General features: G+C 39.3%; 1 protein-coding gene across 3 annotated transcripts in view; it reads left to right on the forward strand.

Annotated features, from left to right (window-relative positions):
- The window catches only part of CPQ (carboxypeptidase Q), a 346,647-nt gene that overhangs the window by 173,226 nt on the left and 153,780 nt on the right, over positions 1-19,641 (forward strand). For all 3 annotated transcript variants that reach the window (XR_004627851.1, XM_034668345.1, XM_034668346.1), the window contains exon 4: positions 13,090-13,201. Coding sequence is in view for 2 of the 3 variants with exons in the window: in XM_034668345.1 (XP_034524236.1) it covers positions 13,090-13,201 (112 nt within the window). In the remaining variant the exon portion in view is untranslated. The remainder of the gene's footprint in view (positions 1-13,089; positions 13,202-19,641) is intronic.

Consider the following 19,641-nt stretch of genomic DNA (forward strand, 5'->3'; position numbering starts at 1 on the left):
AAATAAAAATAACTTTGAGAACATTTATGTAAATGAAGAAATGACAGTCCATCATGGTTTACCAAAGGAAACTATAAGCTGTGGAGTCCACCCCTAAAGGCTGAGATTGACAGTGATTGTAATTATTATGCCTCCCACAGTATGCCACTTGATTCCAATGGAAGTCGATGCAGCATGGCTCCAATTCAAGAAGGCAAATTTTAAGTCATAAAAAGTCCTTTTTTGTATGTTATATTTCCTTAATAATAAATATTACTACTAATATAACTTTAAAATTTTATTGAGTTTAATTGAAGAGGAAACATGATAATAGAAATTTATAGTAGAAAAAATATTGGTATCACAAGAAATTGTTAACAGCTCTCACTGAATAATGGCCAAGATAAGCCCACTTTTCCTTTAGAATCATGGAATCTTAGAGCTGACAGTGCCTTTGGACATTATCTGGCCCAGTTCCCAGTCCCCCCTCAGGTCAGGGATCCATTCTTTACCTGACAGATGTTCCTTCCACTTTGCTTGAACACTGTTGAGCTTACTCCTCTGTGGACTCCTGTTCCCTTGTTGAACGGCTCAGATTTATTCTTCTGCTGAGCTGAAATCCACCTGCATATTCCCTCCACCTGCTGGCCTGGTTACACCTTCTGAGCAAGTTCACTCCTCTTATAGATGAAGTGCCTAGCCCTTTGAAGCCTTCTCTTTTCCATGGAGCTGCTCTTCAAACAATGCTATTTCCAGACACTGTGAAATCCTGACAGCTCTTCTCCAACCACAGTCTGTTTTCTGGAAGGTCTCAGTAGGTATCTGGGTGACCAAAAAAAAGGGGGGGGGAGGAAAAAAGTAATTGATTAAAGTGGGAGTATTGCTTTACATAATAAGAATCCATATTTCTATCAACAGATTCTAAACTTTTATTTATAGTTTCTGTACCTGAGACACACTGTTTACTCAATATGGTTAGGCCCACCTGAATTTTCTGATTGTCCCCAGATGAACTGCCATCAACCCGCCATCTCAGAGTGCAGTGTGCACCTTCATAGTTATCCCTGTTGAATTATCTCATTGGCTATAAGCTGGTATTTCTGCTTCAGGATGATATTTTAGAGTCTTGATTATTTGGTCCAACATATTGATGGATTCATCCTATATTTTTATCATCTTAGAATTCGTAAGTGTGTTTCCAAGGTATTGATGGAAATATTGTATGCGATTGTACCAGAGCTGACTTAAGTTAAACAAGTGCTAACATTTACAACAAATATAATTTCATGAGAATTGTACTTTGTATTTCTTTTAATCTTGCTCTGATTTTGTAGTCTATTAAAATATACTGTTTGTGCTGATAAAATACAAGTTAAATTAATAAATATTTATTTTTGTTAGTATTTTTGTTCTTTAGAAAACGCACAATTGAGGGGAAAGAGTCTTCCTGGCTTCCATCCTTCCTTCCTTCCTTCAGTCCTTCCTTCCTTCCTTTCTTTTCCCAAGGTATATGATTAATTATTCAAAACACATGGCTACAACCAACATGAAATTGATAAGAATATAATCTCATGACAAGCCAAAATATTTAGGAGAACATGGATAATCTTATAAGTGTTGACATTAAAAAATCTAAGTCTGCAGTGTGACAGTAATGTCACAATATCCATTGAACATTCTTTTATCATGACGTTCTTTCATTTCAATTAATTGCATTTTGTAGAGAAGAATGCTGTACTATTCATTATTGTTTGAGGTCTCTGTTATGTTCTGAAAATTACCCTGTATTCTCATTATTATTATTATTATTATTTTTAATGGTCATTCCTCATGGGCTCTGAGTCCCTAGGGCCAAGTTTTATCCCTTTCTGTCCAGCAGGTCTGCCATTACCAAACATTAGGACATTGAGGCTGCTTCTACTCCTTATCCTTGAAGTTCACTTTTAAGAGGGCGGAAGAGAAGTTTTCTGTGCTGTGCAAAGCATGGCCATGTTTCAAGTTAGTTTGAACTTAGGAAAGATCACTTTAAGATTATTTGTTTTGATTCATGGTGTGCAAACATTATGAGGTTAATCAGCTTTTTAGTGACTTTTGAGTCTTGTGACACTAAAATTATTACTTCTCTTCTTCATGTACATGTGTTATTTGACTGTGAATATTGAAGTTAAGTTTCAATTTATTATATTTTAAATGGAGAGGAAGAGATTTTCATTTTGGGTAAATATACACACCATACACTTTTCTCTGGCTCTCATAACATTTACATTAGGTATAATACTAGTTAAGAAAACTATTCTTTTTTTCTGGACATGAAAATTCCAATAGAAAACAAGACCAATCAGGGTTAAAGGGCTAAATAGTATTCTTTTGCACAAAGTTAAAGAAAATAAAATGTTGTGTACCAATGGAAATTTGACATGTTCCTAGAGTCAATGCAGAGACTGTTAACTAAAGTGACTTGGCTGAGATTATGTGAGCTCACATATGATGAGAGGAATAAAGGCCAGAAGCACTGTATTTGGACAGCAAGATTGATGCCTGTAAAACATGGAATCTTTCAAAGTAAGCTTGGTTTCTTGACACCCTGTCATGAAGCTAAAAATTAGATCTTGAAAAGTCCTCTATTAGGGGCATCTATAACATTATTTGACTGTCTTTTATTTAAGCTATAATTTATGCATCAAAATTAAAGTTGTCTTCAAGCGTTGACCACATTAGAAGCCATGCAGCTATGCCAAAGTTCACTGCCGAAGTCTTCAACTTGGGATGGTTGACTTCTGACTCCCCGTTACCTGGTCCAGGACTTGGCAGGCAGGAGCTAACAGAATAACTTGGAGGTTTGAGGTAGAAATAATTTATGTAACTGTTATTTAAAATACAGGCTATCATGGCAGGTTAGTATTTCTCAAAGCCTCTTTCCCATGTCTCAGTTCACCTAGTCTTAGCCACACCCACGATGACACCATGTGCTCATCAGCACACGGTGAACCGATTTCTCTTAATTTTGTCATGTGAGCCTCAGCAACCGGACATAAGCCTGGGTTCACATCTTGACCTGGGCTTACTTTCTCCTTTCTTCCTCTGCCTTTGCCAAAGCTTCTTTGCAGTCTTCTTGCCTTCTAATCTGTCTTCTACCTCATCTCCTCTTTTTTGTGCTAGTTATCATGTTGCTTCATTCTCTCCCTCCCATACTCTCTTCCTCCTTCCTTCCTTTCCTAATCATTCCCAAAGTAACTAAAAACACCCTATCCTCAAGCCAAGGTTCTTTCTATTAAGGAAAAACTACACAGAAGTAAATCTGTATTCGAATCCATGTTTATTGGTCTTTCTCTTCATGGGAACTGGTAGTAGAGGAGGAATTACTGTATAGCCTCACTGTGCTTTTCAAAGTGACAATACTCATTTGGTTAGGAACCCCTGGTCTGTTGTTCGGTTTCTTTTCTTGGCTCATCAAATAGGTCCAGAGCTGGAGGCTGCAGAATATTGTGTAGACAGAAGCTTTCAGCTGATCTTGATCTTGCAGATTGACTTCTGTAGACAACATGCAGAAGATCACAGAAAGTTATAGAATTGAGAGAGTTTCCACAATCAATAGACAAACATCAAGAACAGTACTCTAAGCCCATAGGCTTCTGAGATTTTATAAAACATTAGGGGCCAAAAAGGGTCCTTTAGTTTTTAAACCTAAATGGCAAAAAAAAAAAAAAAAAATAAGTTAAAAGATTTCTTTTTCCCTCCCTTCCTCCCTCCCTCTCTCCCCCTCTTTCATTCTAACTTTCCTTTCTTTCCTTTCCTTTCCTTTCCTTTCTTTTCCTTTCCTTTCCCTACCTTACCTCTCCCTACCTTTCCCTCCCCTCCTCTCCCCTCCCCTCCCCTCTCCTCTCCTCTTCTCTCCTCCTCTTTTCTTTCTTTCTTTCTTTCTTTCTTTCTTTCTTTCTTTCTTTCTTTCTTTCTTCTTTCTTTCTTCTTTCTTTCACAGCACCTTGGCCTCTATTTTCTATACGGATGATACTCTATTAGCTTGTCTCAGTTGAATAATAAAAAGTTGGTACCAAAGTACCAAATGCTTCCATTTTTTATTTTTAAATCTTATGTGCCATGTCTAACAAAATCCTAGAACATAGTGGTGAGTGAATGGCTGTCAGAATAGAGAAGTTATAGCTGTGCCCTGTACCATAGTTGGATTTGACCATGGGAAAGGTGATCACTATTGAGACAGAAATTGCCTAAACTCTGTCTCCCTTTCCTCCCTTGCGGAAGTTCAAATACAGTGTTGTCATTCAACTTTTCTACTCTTCCCGTCCTTTCAAGTAAGACAACTTATCCTGTGGTTGCTTAGGCCAAAAGAGAAGGGATTCAGGAACATGGTTCTTTCACTTAAAAGATTATCATCTTCAGTTGCAACCAGTCATGACTTCTGGATGAAAGCCACTTACCTTCATTTAATCAGAATGATTTCCTTCCATAGACACTCTCTCCTGTGTCTGATCCACAAGTCAATCTTGAATGAATTTCAGCCATTTCTTCTAAGTACACTGCAATCACATTTATAAATCTACCTAAAACTTGGTTTTTGTGAGTCACAGATAAATTAGGCCCTTCTTGTCCTGTCTTCAGATATTAGCAATGTGCTCAGACTATTCAACTAGGAACAGGCACAATCTTTCTTTTATGAAGCCAATTTGAGTGCCCTGCACATGTAAGAAGAGACACTCAAGGAATGGAAACAGCTCCTTTCAGGAGTAACTGTGGTGATAGGTGAGCATTTGGACAGGTGGTTCATTTTCTTGTGAAAGAAGTCTGTATCCTGTAAACAATCAATACCCAACAGTTTCACTAAATAAAGCTTGAATGTAAATTAATTCAAAAGGAGCTCAGATGTTCGCTGATTGCCTCTGAACACACACCCTGTGGGTCAGGAGCCTAGCTTTATTCTGTAGACCACCTAGTCTGTTCATTGGGGAGGACAATATTTGTTCAAACATAGCCCCTTTGTGTTGGGCAATAGCACAATACATTCAGCAACTGTCCTCTGAAAGCCAAGGCTTTGTCTCTGGCAAGGATTACGAAAGCATGGATTTTTTGAGAAGTGCCTGCCCACCTGTGTTTAGACTCTAAATTGTGGGAAGATCTTGGCAGCCAGAATATCTAGGAGATGCTCAGGGAAAAATCTTTTGAGGTTATGGAGACCTTTCAAAGGACAATTTCCCCCTTTAAAGTGGTTAGAATAGAAGAAGAATTCTTGAGAACTGACATGGAATATTGGACTAGGTGGAACCTTGGAAGATTTTATCTCTTCGTAGTTAGCTTTCCATGTAAGACGTAAGAATGTATCCTGTTTTAGAAACCCTCCCAGGAATGAAATTTTCCATAACCTTTCCCCTGTTAGCCATTTTTTTTTAAACTTCTACAAAAGCCTTCCATCAGAAAATTCTTGATCATGTGTATGACCATCACGGTCACCGGTACAACCCAGAACTGGTTCCCTTGCTGTATCTTTTGCTGCTCATACCCTCCACAGATGGGCCTGTTGTGGCTGAAGCTCATTATTAGATCACTTCTTGGCTTTTTCTCTAAGGCCAAATAATGAGAGGTTTTCTTCCTCCCTTTTTTGTAGGTCATGTTTTTCAACTATCTAATGATTTTTGTTGTTGAAAATTGGATTGGGGATTTCCTGTGTCTGGAAATGCACCAGGCCATGAACTTTGCAACACTGATACTCCTCCCTCTACCTCTTAAAATATACCAAATAAAATGAGACTGAGAGACTGAAGCAGCTGCAAGCAGAGCAAAACATCACAAAATCAAAAAATAAAAACACTGAGTAGTTGTCTTTCTGGTTTTTGATTGAGCAAAAACATTTGTAAAATGAAGCATGCTTCATAGTTAAGTGGGCATCCTGTTTATTAAGGATCAAGCAATAAGAACTCAGGTTTAGATAAACACCTATACAACTCACAATTTAAAATGCAGAATGTTAAAAACTAAGCACACCAAGAAGATAAGTATGAGCCAATAATAGCCCTTTCTTAGCATATCTGGTATATGTATAACTTCCATTTACTATGGGCATTTAGAGACCATTGAGCCATTATCACGATAACTTTTCAATACAAGTATTTTGATTTTTACATTTATCTTAGATCTCTAGTTGGTTTTAAGGGGGATCCTATCTTTTTCAGGTTTTAGAATCAAGATTATGATTGTAAATCAATACAGACATTTTCCATATTTTTTCTTTGCTTTGCAACAGCTGAATTAGAATGAGATATATCTGACCTGTAATGTTTGTTTGAACTCACTTACAAAACCATCTGAGCCCCATGCCTTCAAAGGTACATCTCTGATAACTCTTGCTATTGTTCAATATAGCACACTTGCACAAGACTTTATTTGATGTGTGTGTATAGCATAAAGAATGATAATGAAAGGATTACACATATTCTAACCACTCAGTTTCAGAGAAAGAACACTGCCAGTGTCTTAGAAGCCCACTCGAATCATCTGTGTATGCCCCTCTCTTATCATCTCCTCCACTCTGCTCCAACCCCCATCTGTTATAAAAATTATCCTGATTTTGGTTTACCATTACTTTGCTTTTCTTCATGATTTTACTATTTTTGTATGCATTGCCAAAGATGATATTTTTTAGTTCAGCCATATTTTGAAATTTATATAATGGAATCATACTCTTCTCTTTCTTTTGTGATTTCCTTTTTTGTTTTTGCTTTGCTTCCATATTTTTGTTTTGAGATTCATTTATTTTGGTAGATGTAGGTTGAGGTCATTTTCACTACTCTATAATATTCCATTGTAGGACTGTGCCACAATTTATTTATCCATTATACTGTTGATGGACATTTGGGTTGGTTCCAGTTTGAGGCCTTGTGATTGCTTCAGTATGACTGTTTTGGCCCACATCTCCAAGAACTCAAGTGCGGAAATTCCTCTAACATTATGCATCTAATGTGCTATTGTTGGGTTGTGAGATGTACATATGCTCAAATTTTAAAGGGATATGCCTAATAGTTTCCCTAAAGGGTTTAACAATTTTCTGCTCCTACCTGCAGTGGTTGAGAATTCCTTTTGCTCAGCATCCTTGCCAGGACTCCATATTGTCAAATTTAAATTTTTTTCCAGTTAGAGAGGTGCAGAGTGGGATTTTGTTGAGGATTTATCCATTTCCCTGACAAATAATGAGGGTGGCCATCTTTTCAAATGCTTGGTGTCCATTCATAATTTCTTTCCTGCGAAATGCCTATTTATGTCTTTTTTCCATTTGCCTGTTGGGTTGCTCATCTTTTCTGTTTGAATAGTAGGAATTCTTTATATACTTTGAATATAAACCATTTTTTGGTTATATGTATAATAAATATCTTCCCCCAACTTGTAGCAACTCCTCTCATTCTATGATTTCTCCTGATGAACACAAAGTCTTCAGTTTTCATAGTTGACTTCATGCATCTTTTCTTCATGCTTTGCATTTTTTGTATCTTGTTTAAGAACTCTTCCCCCTCCCCTGGAGACATGAAGATATTTTTTCTTACATAAGTTTTAATTTTTTACTTCATTTAAGTATTTAATCCATCTATACATAATTATACTTTTCATTTCCATTTGACTTTTTAAATATAATTTCCATCTCTCTGGTGAAATTCCCCATCCTTTCCACTAGATTTTTCACATATTAATCATAATTACTTTTAAGTCCTTGTCTGATATTTTAAATATCCAGGCTCCATTTGGGTCTATGGTATCGTATTAAATACTGTATTTCCTGACAATGGATCGTTTTCTTTCTTGCTGATTTTGATTGGATACTGGATATCATATGAAAGAGAACAGCAGAGCCTGACGTGAGTAGTATGTGAGTCCGAAAGTGATTATGCCTCTTCTGTCAACCACTGGTATGAGAGTGTTTGAGTCCCTCTGTCATAGCTGAGCTAGGTTTGGATTTTATTCTTTATGTTTTTACCTTTGGTGCTCACCTGCTTCGCATCTGTCCGGCATGGGTTGCTGCTACGCTTTTTTTAGTCTCTGTAGGGGTTGGGTTGCTGGAGGAGCTTTCCCGGTGCCTTGCTCCATCCTCGGCTTTCAGCGGACTCCGTGTGTCTGCAGCGCAGCCCGCATTCCTCTCTGGGCTCTTGCCCTTCCCTGAGCTGTAAGCTGTTACTGCCTTGCTTGTTACTCACTGTAGGCCCCTGGTGGGGACAGGGTAGTCTCTTGTTCTTCTGCCCCTCTGTGTGCCTGAGGTCGAGAGTGGAGCTTTCTCAACATCTCTGCTTTCCCCCAGCCCCTGTGGAAGCCAGACTCTGCCATATGTCATGGGAATAAGTAGCCCACCCCACGCCCTGCCCTCACCCAGTGGCCACAGAACTCTGCTTTGCATCAGTGCAGGATTGTGGCGTGAGCAGGTTCCCTGACCTCCAGAGACATACGTGCTTTCCCTAGTGTCAGTACAGGGTGGGAGTGCAATTTTCTACCCTTCCCCTTAGCCACTGCCCTTTGCCCGGGGGACTGCCCTGCGGACCGTTTTTTCTCGCTTTCCCCAGGGGGCAGATGACTTCTGCTTCCTATGAGAGAAGGGTCCCAGGAGCAGCTCAGGTTTGCTGCCTGCCTCCCAACAGCCCCTGGTCATAATCTATCTGCTCTCCTGCGCCACTGAGGCAAGCTCTCTCCAGGCGTCTGCCCTGCTCCCAGGATTCTTGTGAGCGCCTGAGGGAGGCCAATGGAAGAGAGCTTTAAAATTGGGTATCTGGTGCCTTACATGGGAGGTTCCCAGGGATTCTAAACGCTCACGTTAACCCACATTTGCCTTTTCAGAATTTTTAAAACATTTTTCTTGTCTTCTTCATTCCTGCTTTTGTCTGTCACCTCCATCTGTTGTCACTGTCAACTCTTCCTCCTGTTATCACAAAAGGCTAAGCAATTCATGTGCCCCATCTCTCCTTGGATGAGCTTGTTATCCTCTGGAATTCAGCTCCTCTGGCTGAATCACAATCTGAGATCTCTGATGGGCCTTAAAAAGTCATGATTTTGTAGATTATCCAGATTTCTGTCATTGTTAGGGCAGGCACAGAATTCTCCTGCAGCCGTGCAGTTTAAGAGGAAGCAGACTGATCTTTCCTCTCCCTGCCACCACCACTCTGTTTTCCTCCTTTGCCCTGTTTTTCTTACAAGCACTTAAAACTATCCTTATATCATATTTATTTATTGTCCATCTCCCTTACCAGAATAATGCCATTAAGATAGAATATTTAGCAATTTTTTTCCATTTCTGTACCTCTGACCTAGAATAGAAACTCAATACAAATTGTTGACTAAATGCATGCAGTGAACGCCAAAGATGCGACATATTCTCCAATATCTTGTATTAGCTTGTTTTCATAAGAATGTGCTCGCTCTGAGGCTGTTCTCTCTCCCTTGTTCGGCCATATTTTTCATATGTCCCATGTTGATTATGTTCGTACTCATCTTTGAGCCAGGCAAATCTGTCTGCACTCAGTGTCTCCGTATGCACCAATTACGAAGAAGTAAGGGGCTTGTGCTTCAGGCTGCTCTCTGTCTGCCCTTGATTTGGTTTATCTCCGCTCTCATACCCACAGCTGGCCTGGAGGGGGCTGTGAGCCACCGCCAGTTCAATTGTTCATCATAGCGGGTTTCCAGCCGGTGTATTTCTGCTAGGTTCTCCCCCTCCCACCCCCACCCCCACTCCAAGGCCTAGTCTTTGGTAGTCAGGGCCGATATGTGCCTCCCAAACAACAAACTGCATTTCCCATCATCACAGTTCCCCTTTGGCCGTCCTAATTGGTTTTGGTGTGGCTGCCATTGCTGCTGCTATGGTTTTACTAATTTTTACCCTTGTCTGCGTTTGGAAGACATGGTGGTGAAGAGGAAGGCGGAGGGTGGGAATTGGTCAGTGCTCTGCCCGCTGAGGGAGCAGCACACAAATGGTAATGAAGTGGGTGTCCCACTTCTCTGTCGCTTCTAGGCCATGTTGTTGAGCCAAGGGCTCCACATTAGGCAACAGAGACAGTGAAGGGACTGTGTGTTTTCCTCTTTTATCAGGTGATTCTTTTTCATGAAACTGGAGCTTTCTGTGTTTCTGGGTAGTCTGTTTTTATTTCGTTTTCCTAAATCAGATCCAAATGTATTGTAGGCCATGTTCATTTCTGCCTGACCCTGACATGAGGCATGGAGAGTTTGTATGCTTTACTGATTTATCCTTTGTGAGGCTGCAGCAAAGAAGGAGACCTTGTACGCTATTATTTCACAGTAGAGCTCTTACAATTACGAAAGCTCAAGTTCATCAGAAATGCTCCCAAATTGTCACTACCTAGTTTTTGTATCAGAATTATAACTGCTATCCCATGGTGGCCCCCAATATATTTTCTAATTAAAAAAAATATTAAAACAAGATCTCATAATCTAAATGGTTTGTAACCATTCTTCTCTAGCAGTGTGCCAAAAACCTTGTCTTATGGGATATCATTTAGTTTCCTAGCATTCAAAACTATATTCCCCATCTTTTAATTATTTAAGCAATAATTCTGGGTTGGATAATGGAGGCATTTTAGAAAACATAAAGATGTGTGATTATAAAATAACCTCTATTATTCTGAAGGATAAAACAGTAGCTGCCTTGACTTAGTCACTCTTATGTGACTGGAAAAAAGTTCATTAAAACACATTTTGACACTTTTAATCCACTGAACCTCTAACTTCATTGGGAAAATGGCTCTGAGGATGGTGAGAACATTAACTAATTGGTTTGTTCATCCCACATGGGATTACACCAGTTTCTGAATCAGAATTTCCTGCTATTGCAACATGGTTTCTTCTTTCTTCTTTTTTTTTTCTTTCCTTAGAAGCAATCCATTTGGGTTCATTACATGGCCATTTGTTAGTCTTGTTAGTTACAAGGCGTTGTACTTGTTTTTGATTACAGTAAAGTCATGTAGCCCAGGTCTGTGTATGTGTATCTGTGTGTGTGTGTGTGTGTGTGTGTGTGTGTGTATGTGTATACAGACTCAGTGCGAGATCCTGCAGCTGTTCGGGGAAGCAGGCAGCGCCAAGTGGTCACCCGGATATTTCAGAACCCAAATCCTGCTTCCCAAAATCATGGGGCATTTTTATTTCATTCATCAAGAAGATCGGTTCAACTTTGATTTGCTTACTACATGCTATACATAGACATCAATCCGCTTAACTTTTGAAAGCTTTTTATTGATATGTAATATTCTCAGACAAAGTACACAGATCCTAAGTGTGTAACAAGATCAGCTTTTTTACAAACTCAGCACACCTGTGTAACTGGTACCCGGATCACAAAACAGAATGTGACCAGCACCCTGGAAGCTCTCCTTGTACCCCCTTCATGTCACTAACCCTTCTCACCTTGGATCACCATTCTCCTCTTTTGATTGTTTTTCTATTTTATATACATGGAATTATACATGATATATTATTTTGTGTCTGGTTTCTTTCATTTGTCATTCTTTTTATGAGATTCATTTCCATTGACCGTGTATTGTGTTTCTTCATTCTTACTGCTGTGTGGTGTTCTATCAATCAGTACAACACAATTTATTCATTCTGCTGTTAACAGGCATTTAAATAGTTTCCTTTTGGGGAGGGGGAGAGGGGCATTATGAATACTCTGAACATTCTAACATCTCTTTTGGTGAAAGTTCATATACACATACATTCCGGTTGGAAATATAGGAGTGGAAGTGTTGGGGTATAGGGTGTGTGTATGTTCAGATTTAATAGAGAAGCCAGTTTTCTGGAGTGGTTGGAAGCACTTGCACTCACACTGGCAATGTGTGAGAGTTCCAACCACTCCATCTCTTCGCCAATATTTGACATTTTCTGCATTTTTTATTTGAGTCACTTGGGTGCATATGTATTGAATGTGGTTTAATTTATATTTCCTTGATGAAAGTGAACCTGAGTACCCTTTCATATTTTTATTAGTATTTGTTTATCTGTTTTTGTGAGTTGTCTTTTCAAGTCTTTTGCCCATGTTTTTATCAATTGGCTCTTTCTTTATTACCCTTGGATAGGAATATTTTAGATAATCTGGGTATAGTTCCTTTGTTGTGTATATGTGTTGTAAATATCTTCTCTGTGGGTTGCCTTTTCACGCATGTAATGGGGTCTTTTGATGAACAGACATTCCTCATTTTTTAAAAGTTCGGTGTATTATTTTTTTCTTTTATGTTTTGTGCTTTTGGAGTTCAGTTTAAGAAATCTTTGCCTACCCCAAGTTGACAAAACTGTTTTATGCTTTCCTCTAACATCTTTATTTAGATTTGGAATTCATCTGATTTGAATACTGTATATTGTGTGAAATAGAGGTCAAGATATAATTTTTCCATGTGGATATCCCATTAATTTTGCATCATTTTACTTGCTTCATTTAAAATGTTTTCATAACGTTTAGCTTCATTGAAATATGTTTTATATTTTCCTGGAGAGAATTACTAATGTTTCTTAAAAAAAATTTAAACCTATGGTGACTTAAAATTTATAATATAATCTGCAGACTTACTTAACACTAATGTAAATTGAATTTTTTTTAAAGTTCTTTGTTTAGACTCTAGTTTGTAACTCCAGTATATTTATTCAACACCAGAGTGATTTATAACGCACAAAGCATAATCATTTTTTAAAAAAAGTAATTATTGTTCTCACTTTTCCATTTGAATTCAACCCAACACATGTTTATTATATGTCTGCTAGAATTTGGGACAGCTGAGACTATGGTTGAAGTTTTGAGGTCCATTTTATGTCACTTATGTTTTAAGCCATGTAATAAAATTGTCAAACATTGATTAGTAATAAACCATTTTACTTTAGTATTCAAAGTTATGTTAATAAAGAGAAGTACTAGGTGAGAATTTTTATTACTATCAGGATGAGCTTCCAGCCCTTCTGTAATGCCTTCTACCAGGTTTTCCACTGGTAATGACACAGATCTTTTAAGATGTAAAAATAGAAAAGAAAATATAAAAGTTTCATATCTGTATTTGGAATGACTGTGAATGCTTCCTCTTTGATGTCATTTTGCTTAGTTTTATTTTTTTCCCTTTTTATTATTTGTCCTAGGTTGTACTGGTCAGTGGACATCTGGACAGCTGGGACGTTGGGCAGGGTGCCATGGATGATGGCGGTGGGGCCTTTATATCATGGGAAGCACTCTCGCTTATCAAAGATCTTGGTAAATATTTAGAAAGTCGTTAACCAATGTGTGAGGATCTCAGTAGTGACATGTTTAACTGAACACACAAAATACTGAACAGATAAGTTACTGTGATATGTTCAAAGTTCTGTATGTGTTTTGTCGGTTGATTCTCAGAAAAGAATGAATTTGTCCCCTTAAAGAAAGAAATTTTTATTCAAGCGTATGCCAGACATCCCAAGTATCAAATATGATCAGCCACCAGGGAAAATGAACGAGCACATAAAACTGTAGCAAATGTAACCACATCAGCTAGAGACTGTGTAAGGAAACCATGACCAAGTGCAAAGAAAAGTCAGCAGCTCTCCCTGCCTCCTTTTCCTTGCTCATCTTAAAGACATTATCAGGCTGTTACGATAGCTTTACTGCAGCCGTCTTTCCATGGCGGAAGTCAAAGAGAGCAACACAGGACTGAAGGAGCGATCCCTTTACCCACAATAAGGAATCCAGGCTGAAGAACTGGAACTTCCAGGTGAACCTAGACATGAGGAAGGTGGACAGGCATGAACAGGAAAAGCTAATAGTGAAAGTGGTTTTGATGACCCTCTTTGCGAACAAAAAACATGCATTTCCTCTTTGTGTGCTGGTCAAAAAGGCAGATTTTGAGTGAGGTTAGAAATAATGAAACAATCTGAAGTAAGAGTCCCACATCAAGTCAGAGCAGGGGTGGCCATAAAATCCCTCATCACCAGAATGTTGTGTATCGTAACTATGGAATGCCTCCACTTCAGATCTAGGAAACTTGAGAACATCCTGTTCGGTGAAGGCTTTCCATTGCTTACTTCAATACCTATGCGTTTAAATGCCTGCATTTCTTCTAGTGTTTAATGAACTCTTCTAATCCTGTAAATAAGCCCATTAGATGATCGGTCATATTAACAGTAGATTGCTGAAGTGGTCTTGCTTGGGGCAAATCTTCGGTGTACCATTTTGGTTTATGTTTTAGCTGTGTTTTAAAAAGCGGGGGCGCCTGGGTAGTGCAGTCATTAAGCGTCTGCCTTTGGCTCAGGGCGTGATCCCCGGCGTTCGGGGATGAAGCCCCACATCGGGATCCTCCGCTGGGAGCCTGCTTCTTCCTCTCCCACTCCCCTGCTGTGTTCCCTCTCTTGCTGGCTGTCTCTCTGTCACATAAATAAATAAAATCTTTAAATAAATAAATAAATAAATAAATAACAAGATAAAAAGCGGCGAGGTGGAGACATGGTTATGCATTTTTTCTTTTTTAATAGGCCAGTGTCTCTTAACCTTGACACTTCTGACATTTGCAGAATTCTGCATCGTGAGGTCTGTCTCATGCTAATTTTTAGCAGCACCCATGGCCTCTATCTACCGGATGCCAATAAGCACCATCCCCCTCAAGTTGTAACAGCCACAAATGTCTCCAGAAGTTGCCAAATGTCCCTTGGCAGGTCGGGGCTGGTGGTGGAGGAATGCATAAAATCGGTCCTCTGAAATGATCTAATAAAAAAATCACTAGAAGATCTGATATAGGGCCATTTTGGGGGGAAAGAAAACAAACTCATTGGAAAACTTACATTGAAGGTACTTAGGTTTTTGACCTCACTTCCATACTGAACACGCACTGGGTGAAGGCAGTTTGTAAAAGCGGGGCATACAGAAAGGTTAAAGCATGTCTTCTCTTCTTAAGACCCTTAGAATAGAGTTGGAGCGTACACACGTGCCTTTTCATCTGGGCGCCTGTACGCGTCTAATTCCAAGGTCTGCTTTAAAATTGGGTAAGGTTTGAGAGAAAGGAGTTATCCAGCAGATAAAAACCCCAAAACATACATTCTTCAGAGAAGATCTGGGAGACTTTATACGGGACTACTCTCCTCCTACCCTTTAAAATATTCCCTTGTTGATCCATTCGTTCCAGAATGAAGTGGGTTCCAGACATGAGACAGGCAGATAGCAAACATTTTCTTCCTTATGGGGCCCAGATATGCATTTAGGAGGTTAATTTTATTTCAGTGTGTTCAGCCAGCTTGATTAGAAACGGAGTGGTAGGGCGAAAAGAGAACTGGACCCATCTGAATTGGTGTTTACGTCCCTATGTGCCTCAGACTCCTTTTTTGACCTCAGGCAGGTCACTTGAACTCTCTGGTCTTCATTTTCTTCATCTCTTTTAACTGTAAGCTTCCAGAGTATTTTATCTGCTCTAGATGGGAATAAAAGTGGTGTCTTCTCTAGGCTTTGAATCTTACCTTTTTAGTACTCAGCATGGGTCCCTAAATCATTGTTAATTGAGTTGAATTCAATTGCATAGATAAATGTAACACCGTGCAAAGATGAATTGAGTATCTTTTGCCAACACTGACTTCTGTTGCTTTTGATAGCTGGTAACCAGTCTTCTTCAACTCAGGACTCAACTCTCCTACAGATTTCTGAAAACCTATGTAAACATATGAATAAAACTCTGAAATAAAGAGTAATATTTCTTTTGTTTTAAAGATTTATTTATTTACTTAAGAGAGAGAGAGAGCGCACCTGGGGGGAGGGACAGAGAGAGAGGAAGGAGGAGAAGGAGAGAGTCTCAAGCAGACTCCCTGTTGGGTACGGAGCCCAATGCAGGGCTCCATCTCACGACCCTGAGACCATGGACCTGAGCTGAAACCAAGAGTCAGATGCTTAACTGACTGAGCCACCCAGGTGCCCCAAAGAGTAAGATTTCTTTTGAGAAGGTGTTAAGAGGCAGCATGGCATACTGTTAAAAAAGCATGGGACCCTGGAGCCAGACTGCCTGAATTCATATCCTGGCCATGCATCTTCCTAACCATGCGGCCTTTGCCTTTTGGTGCCTCATTTTTCTCATCTGTGAAATTGGGATAATAACAGTTCCTATCTCATAGAATTCCTTTGAAAATTGAATAGTCTATTCATATAATGTAGTTAGAACAGTGCCTGACCCAACCCAAGTACTCAATAAATGTTAACTTTTAGTATATAGTAAACCTGATACTGACAGTACCATATTTTTTATGTAAGGGGGATGGTAATTTTTATAGTAATTATATTGCTTCCTCACTGAATATGTTAGTTATACTGATGTAACTCTAGGTCCAGCTGCTATGGTAAATGCTTTCTCTTTACTATTTAAGCAGCTGTCTCTTGTATGATGGAAATCCAGTGACCCCTTCACTTTTTTCTGCTTTCATACTAAATTTTGAGGAATCTGACTTTCTCCTTGTCACTTCCTGCCTCCATTTCTGGCTTAGGTCAAATGCCTGGTCTCCACTCTGTACTTCACTTCCTATGATTGTACCCATTGAGTCTTACTCTTTAATTCTAAAGTTAAAATTAGATTGTGGATTTCTATTTGTAGATTGCCCATGTGTTCTAATGCGAAGAACTGGGTCCAACATGTGACATATGAGTTCTGTTTGAAAATTACTGATATGCTTGAACAAGAAATAGGACTTTGGGAAATGGGTTCATAATTATATTACTTAATTATATTAAGCCCAAACTGTTTAAGTGGTGAAATGCGAAAGCTCTGTGGCAATCTTTTTTCCATGAAAGTAACTCCTTTTGGCTGATGTTCCTTGGACAATATGTCTTGCAGCATGCATGTCAAAATCCCTCAGTGGGGCTCATGAATTTGAAGTGTTGGTCCAGCGAGGATTTCTGATATTTAGGAATATAGTTCTAAGATTCATCCTTCTTATCTCTTCTCCTTTGTTCTTTTCTTTTACAATTCTAATGGATTCACTCTTTTGCCCAGGCCATCAGCTAAAACTATATTCAATTAATCTAACAGAAGAGATATTTGTGCTTTGCAAATATAATCAGTCACTCCTGAGTAACTGTCAACAGAAGGCTATTTGCTGTGAAATGCTAGTGAATACTTCTTCTTTGTGTTTGTGGTTTACTGGACTTGAAACTGTTTATTTGAAATGTCATTTCCTGGAATGTTCTGGTGTCAGTGAACAAAGCCTATGGCCAAAGATGCTATGCTTCAAAATGTTCATTTGGCACTTGAAAAATAAACCACCATCCATCCCCAAATTCTTCCAACTTTACCATTTTCTGTGAAATTGGAATTTTGAGTTTGGGGGCCTACACAACAGAAAAAAATCAGAATTAATAGCACGACTTAGTTTTTGAAATTGGAATATATGTGAAACATCTTGCTAGAGGCACCTGATTGTGATTATTATATAAGGGCTCGAAAGTCTGTAGGTTAGAAACATATTTTATTTATCTATCCCTTCACTCATTCACTCAGCAAATTCTTATTGTGCACTGGATTGCATGTCAGTATTCCAGATGCCTTGTACCAAAGGAGAATGTGACATGGTCCCTGAAATCCTTAAAGTGGGAGAGACATTGAATTCAAAAATTGCCATGAAACTGTTTTAAGTTCTTTCACTGAAGTATGTACAAGTGACTTTTGGACACCTAGTGTAGGGAGGGACGAGGACAGTGTGGCTGGATCAGGGCATCTTCACAAGGGCAATATTGAAGCTTTCTTTTCCAAAGAGAAATACAAATTCCTGAAGTGGAATGGGCACAGTGACGAATTCCCAGCAGTGTATAGAGCCTCCAGCCCTGCACATCATTAAAAATGAGGAGACAATTGTTGACAATAGCAATCTTGGGATGGTAGGGGAAGAGAGGATTTGCAAACTGTGGGAAATGTACACTCTTTATTTAACATTTTTATATAACATTAGATTTTTTTTATAATAAGAAGGTATTATTTGAGTAATCAAGAAAAAACCCCTCAAAAGCCAAAAGAAAGATTCTTGGCACCACCATTATGATAAACACTGTGTCAACAGGAACAATAGAGCAGAGGTGGGAAGGAGGCAGAGTGATGCAGGAGTCATCAAGCCCTCCAGGCCCCAAAGTACACAAGGGCGCACAGCACGTGTGTGCCAAGGCTTTGGTGTAGTCAGAGCTTTAGGCACCCACTTCGAATGCAGTGGATTCTCTCTTAGAGGGAGGCATCCATCCAGGAAGAGGATTTCCTTCTCCTCAGTCAAGCCTCCCTTGGAAAAGTCCCAGGAAGTCCAATCCAGAATAACTGGGCAAGGGAAGGGAACAGCTTCCAGTGAAATGGAAACCTAAGGGGTAGAGCTGGAGACAGCTAGAGCCCTGAAGCCAGCTTGGCAGCAGCCCAGACTAGAAAGGCAATCCCACTCAGAAAGGACCTCCCCCAGGGCCTTAGCCATACCTCTGAGTAGAATAACAGTTCAAAAAGCTAACATTTACAAAATATTACTATGTGGTGGACATTGTGCTAAACACTCCACTAGGCACATACTCTCTTTCCTTCTTGACAGCTCCAAGCTGTGAATACACTTGTTACATCCATTTTACAGAAGAGGAGACTGAAGCAGAGGAAAGCTAAGTACCCTGCTCAAGATCACACAGCTGTTACGTAAAAAAAGTTAAATCCAGGGGCGCCTGGGTGGCTCAGCGGTTAAGCGTCTGCCTTCGGCTCAGGGCGTGATCCCGGCGTTCTGGGATCGAGCCCCACATCAGGCTCCTCCGCTATGAGCCTGCTTCTTCCTCTCCCACTCCCCCTGCTTGTGTTCCCTCTCTATCTCTGTCGAATAAATAAATAAAATCTTTAAAAAAAAAAAAGTTAAATCCAGGCAGCCTGACTCCTTACTCCTATGTATTTTGTAATACAATGTTCCTGGAACAGTGTGCCCATTCTGTTTCTAGGAAACCTCATCCTCAGGATAGTGAGATGTTATATAGGGGGAAAAAGGTCTGATAGTCAAATAAATTTAAGAAACTCCCTCTTGGTAATTTCTTGATTCATCAAAAAACATTCGTTGGGAGAGTATCTACATTCATGGATAGAGTTTACTTTGGGAAACACTGCTCTGGGGGCATTCTTGGTGTTGACAGAACTGAAGAAGAATCCAAAATACAAGCTCAGGTACACTTTATGGAACTGAGTACAAATAGCCTTGGATTTGTTTTCATTCTAGGTGTTCTAGGCCATATTTAGGATCTTGTGGTTGCCAGAATATTGAGAGGATGGAACCATTCAGTGCTTCCTTAATTGGCATGGTAGAGATTATTCTTGTATTTCTTCTTGAAGAGCATTTGTACCCATGTGCAAACTCTACCCAACAAGTAACTTCTTATCCATGCTATCTGAGCCTGTTTTATTTAAATGAATGTAGTATTATCAGAAATGTTCGACATATGGTAAGGGCTCTCTACCAGGTTTTTTCCATGGCCCCAAAGGAATCAGGATTTGGTAGCATTTTTCTTTTCTAGAAGGAATTTTTATCTTAAAACATGCCACAGAATCTCCCTACTCTTACTTTGGATGCTCTTCCTCCACAATTATTTTGTGAACACAGGAAGGGAGACTGATAGCCCTGGGAAAGGTATCCTCTTAAAATCACTGGTCCTCAATACCTTTGGGGAATAATACATCTGCTGTGGAACTAAGA

Source organism: Ailuropoda melanoleuca, chromosome 9 (assembly GCF_002007445.2).
Source record: "Ailuropoda melanoleuca isolate Jingjing chromosome 9, ASM200744v2, whole genome shotgun sequence".
NCBI classification, from domain to species: Eukaryota; Metazoa; Chordata; class Mammalia; order Carnivora; family Ursidae; genus Ailuropoda; species Ailuropoda melanoleuca.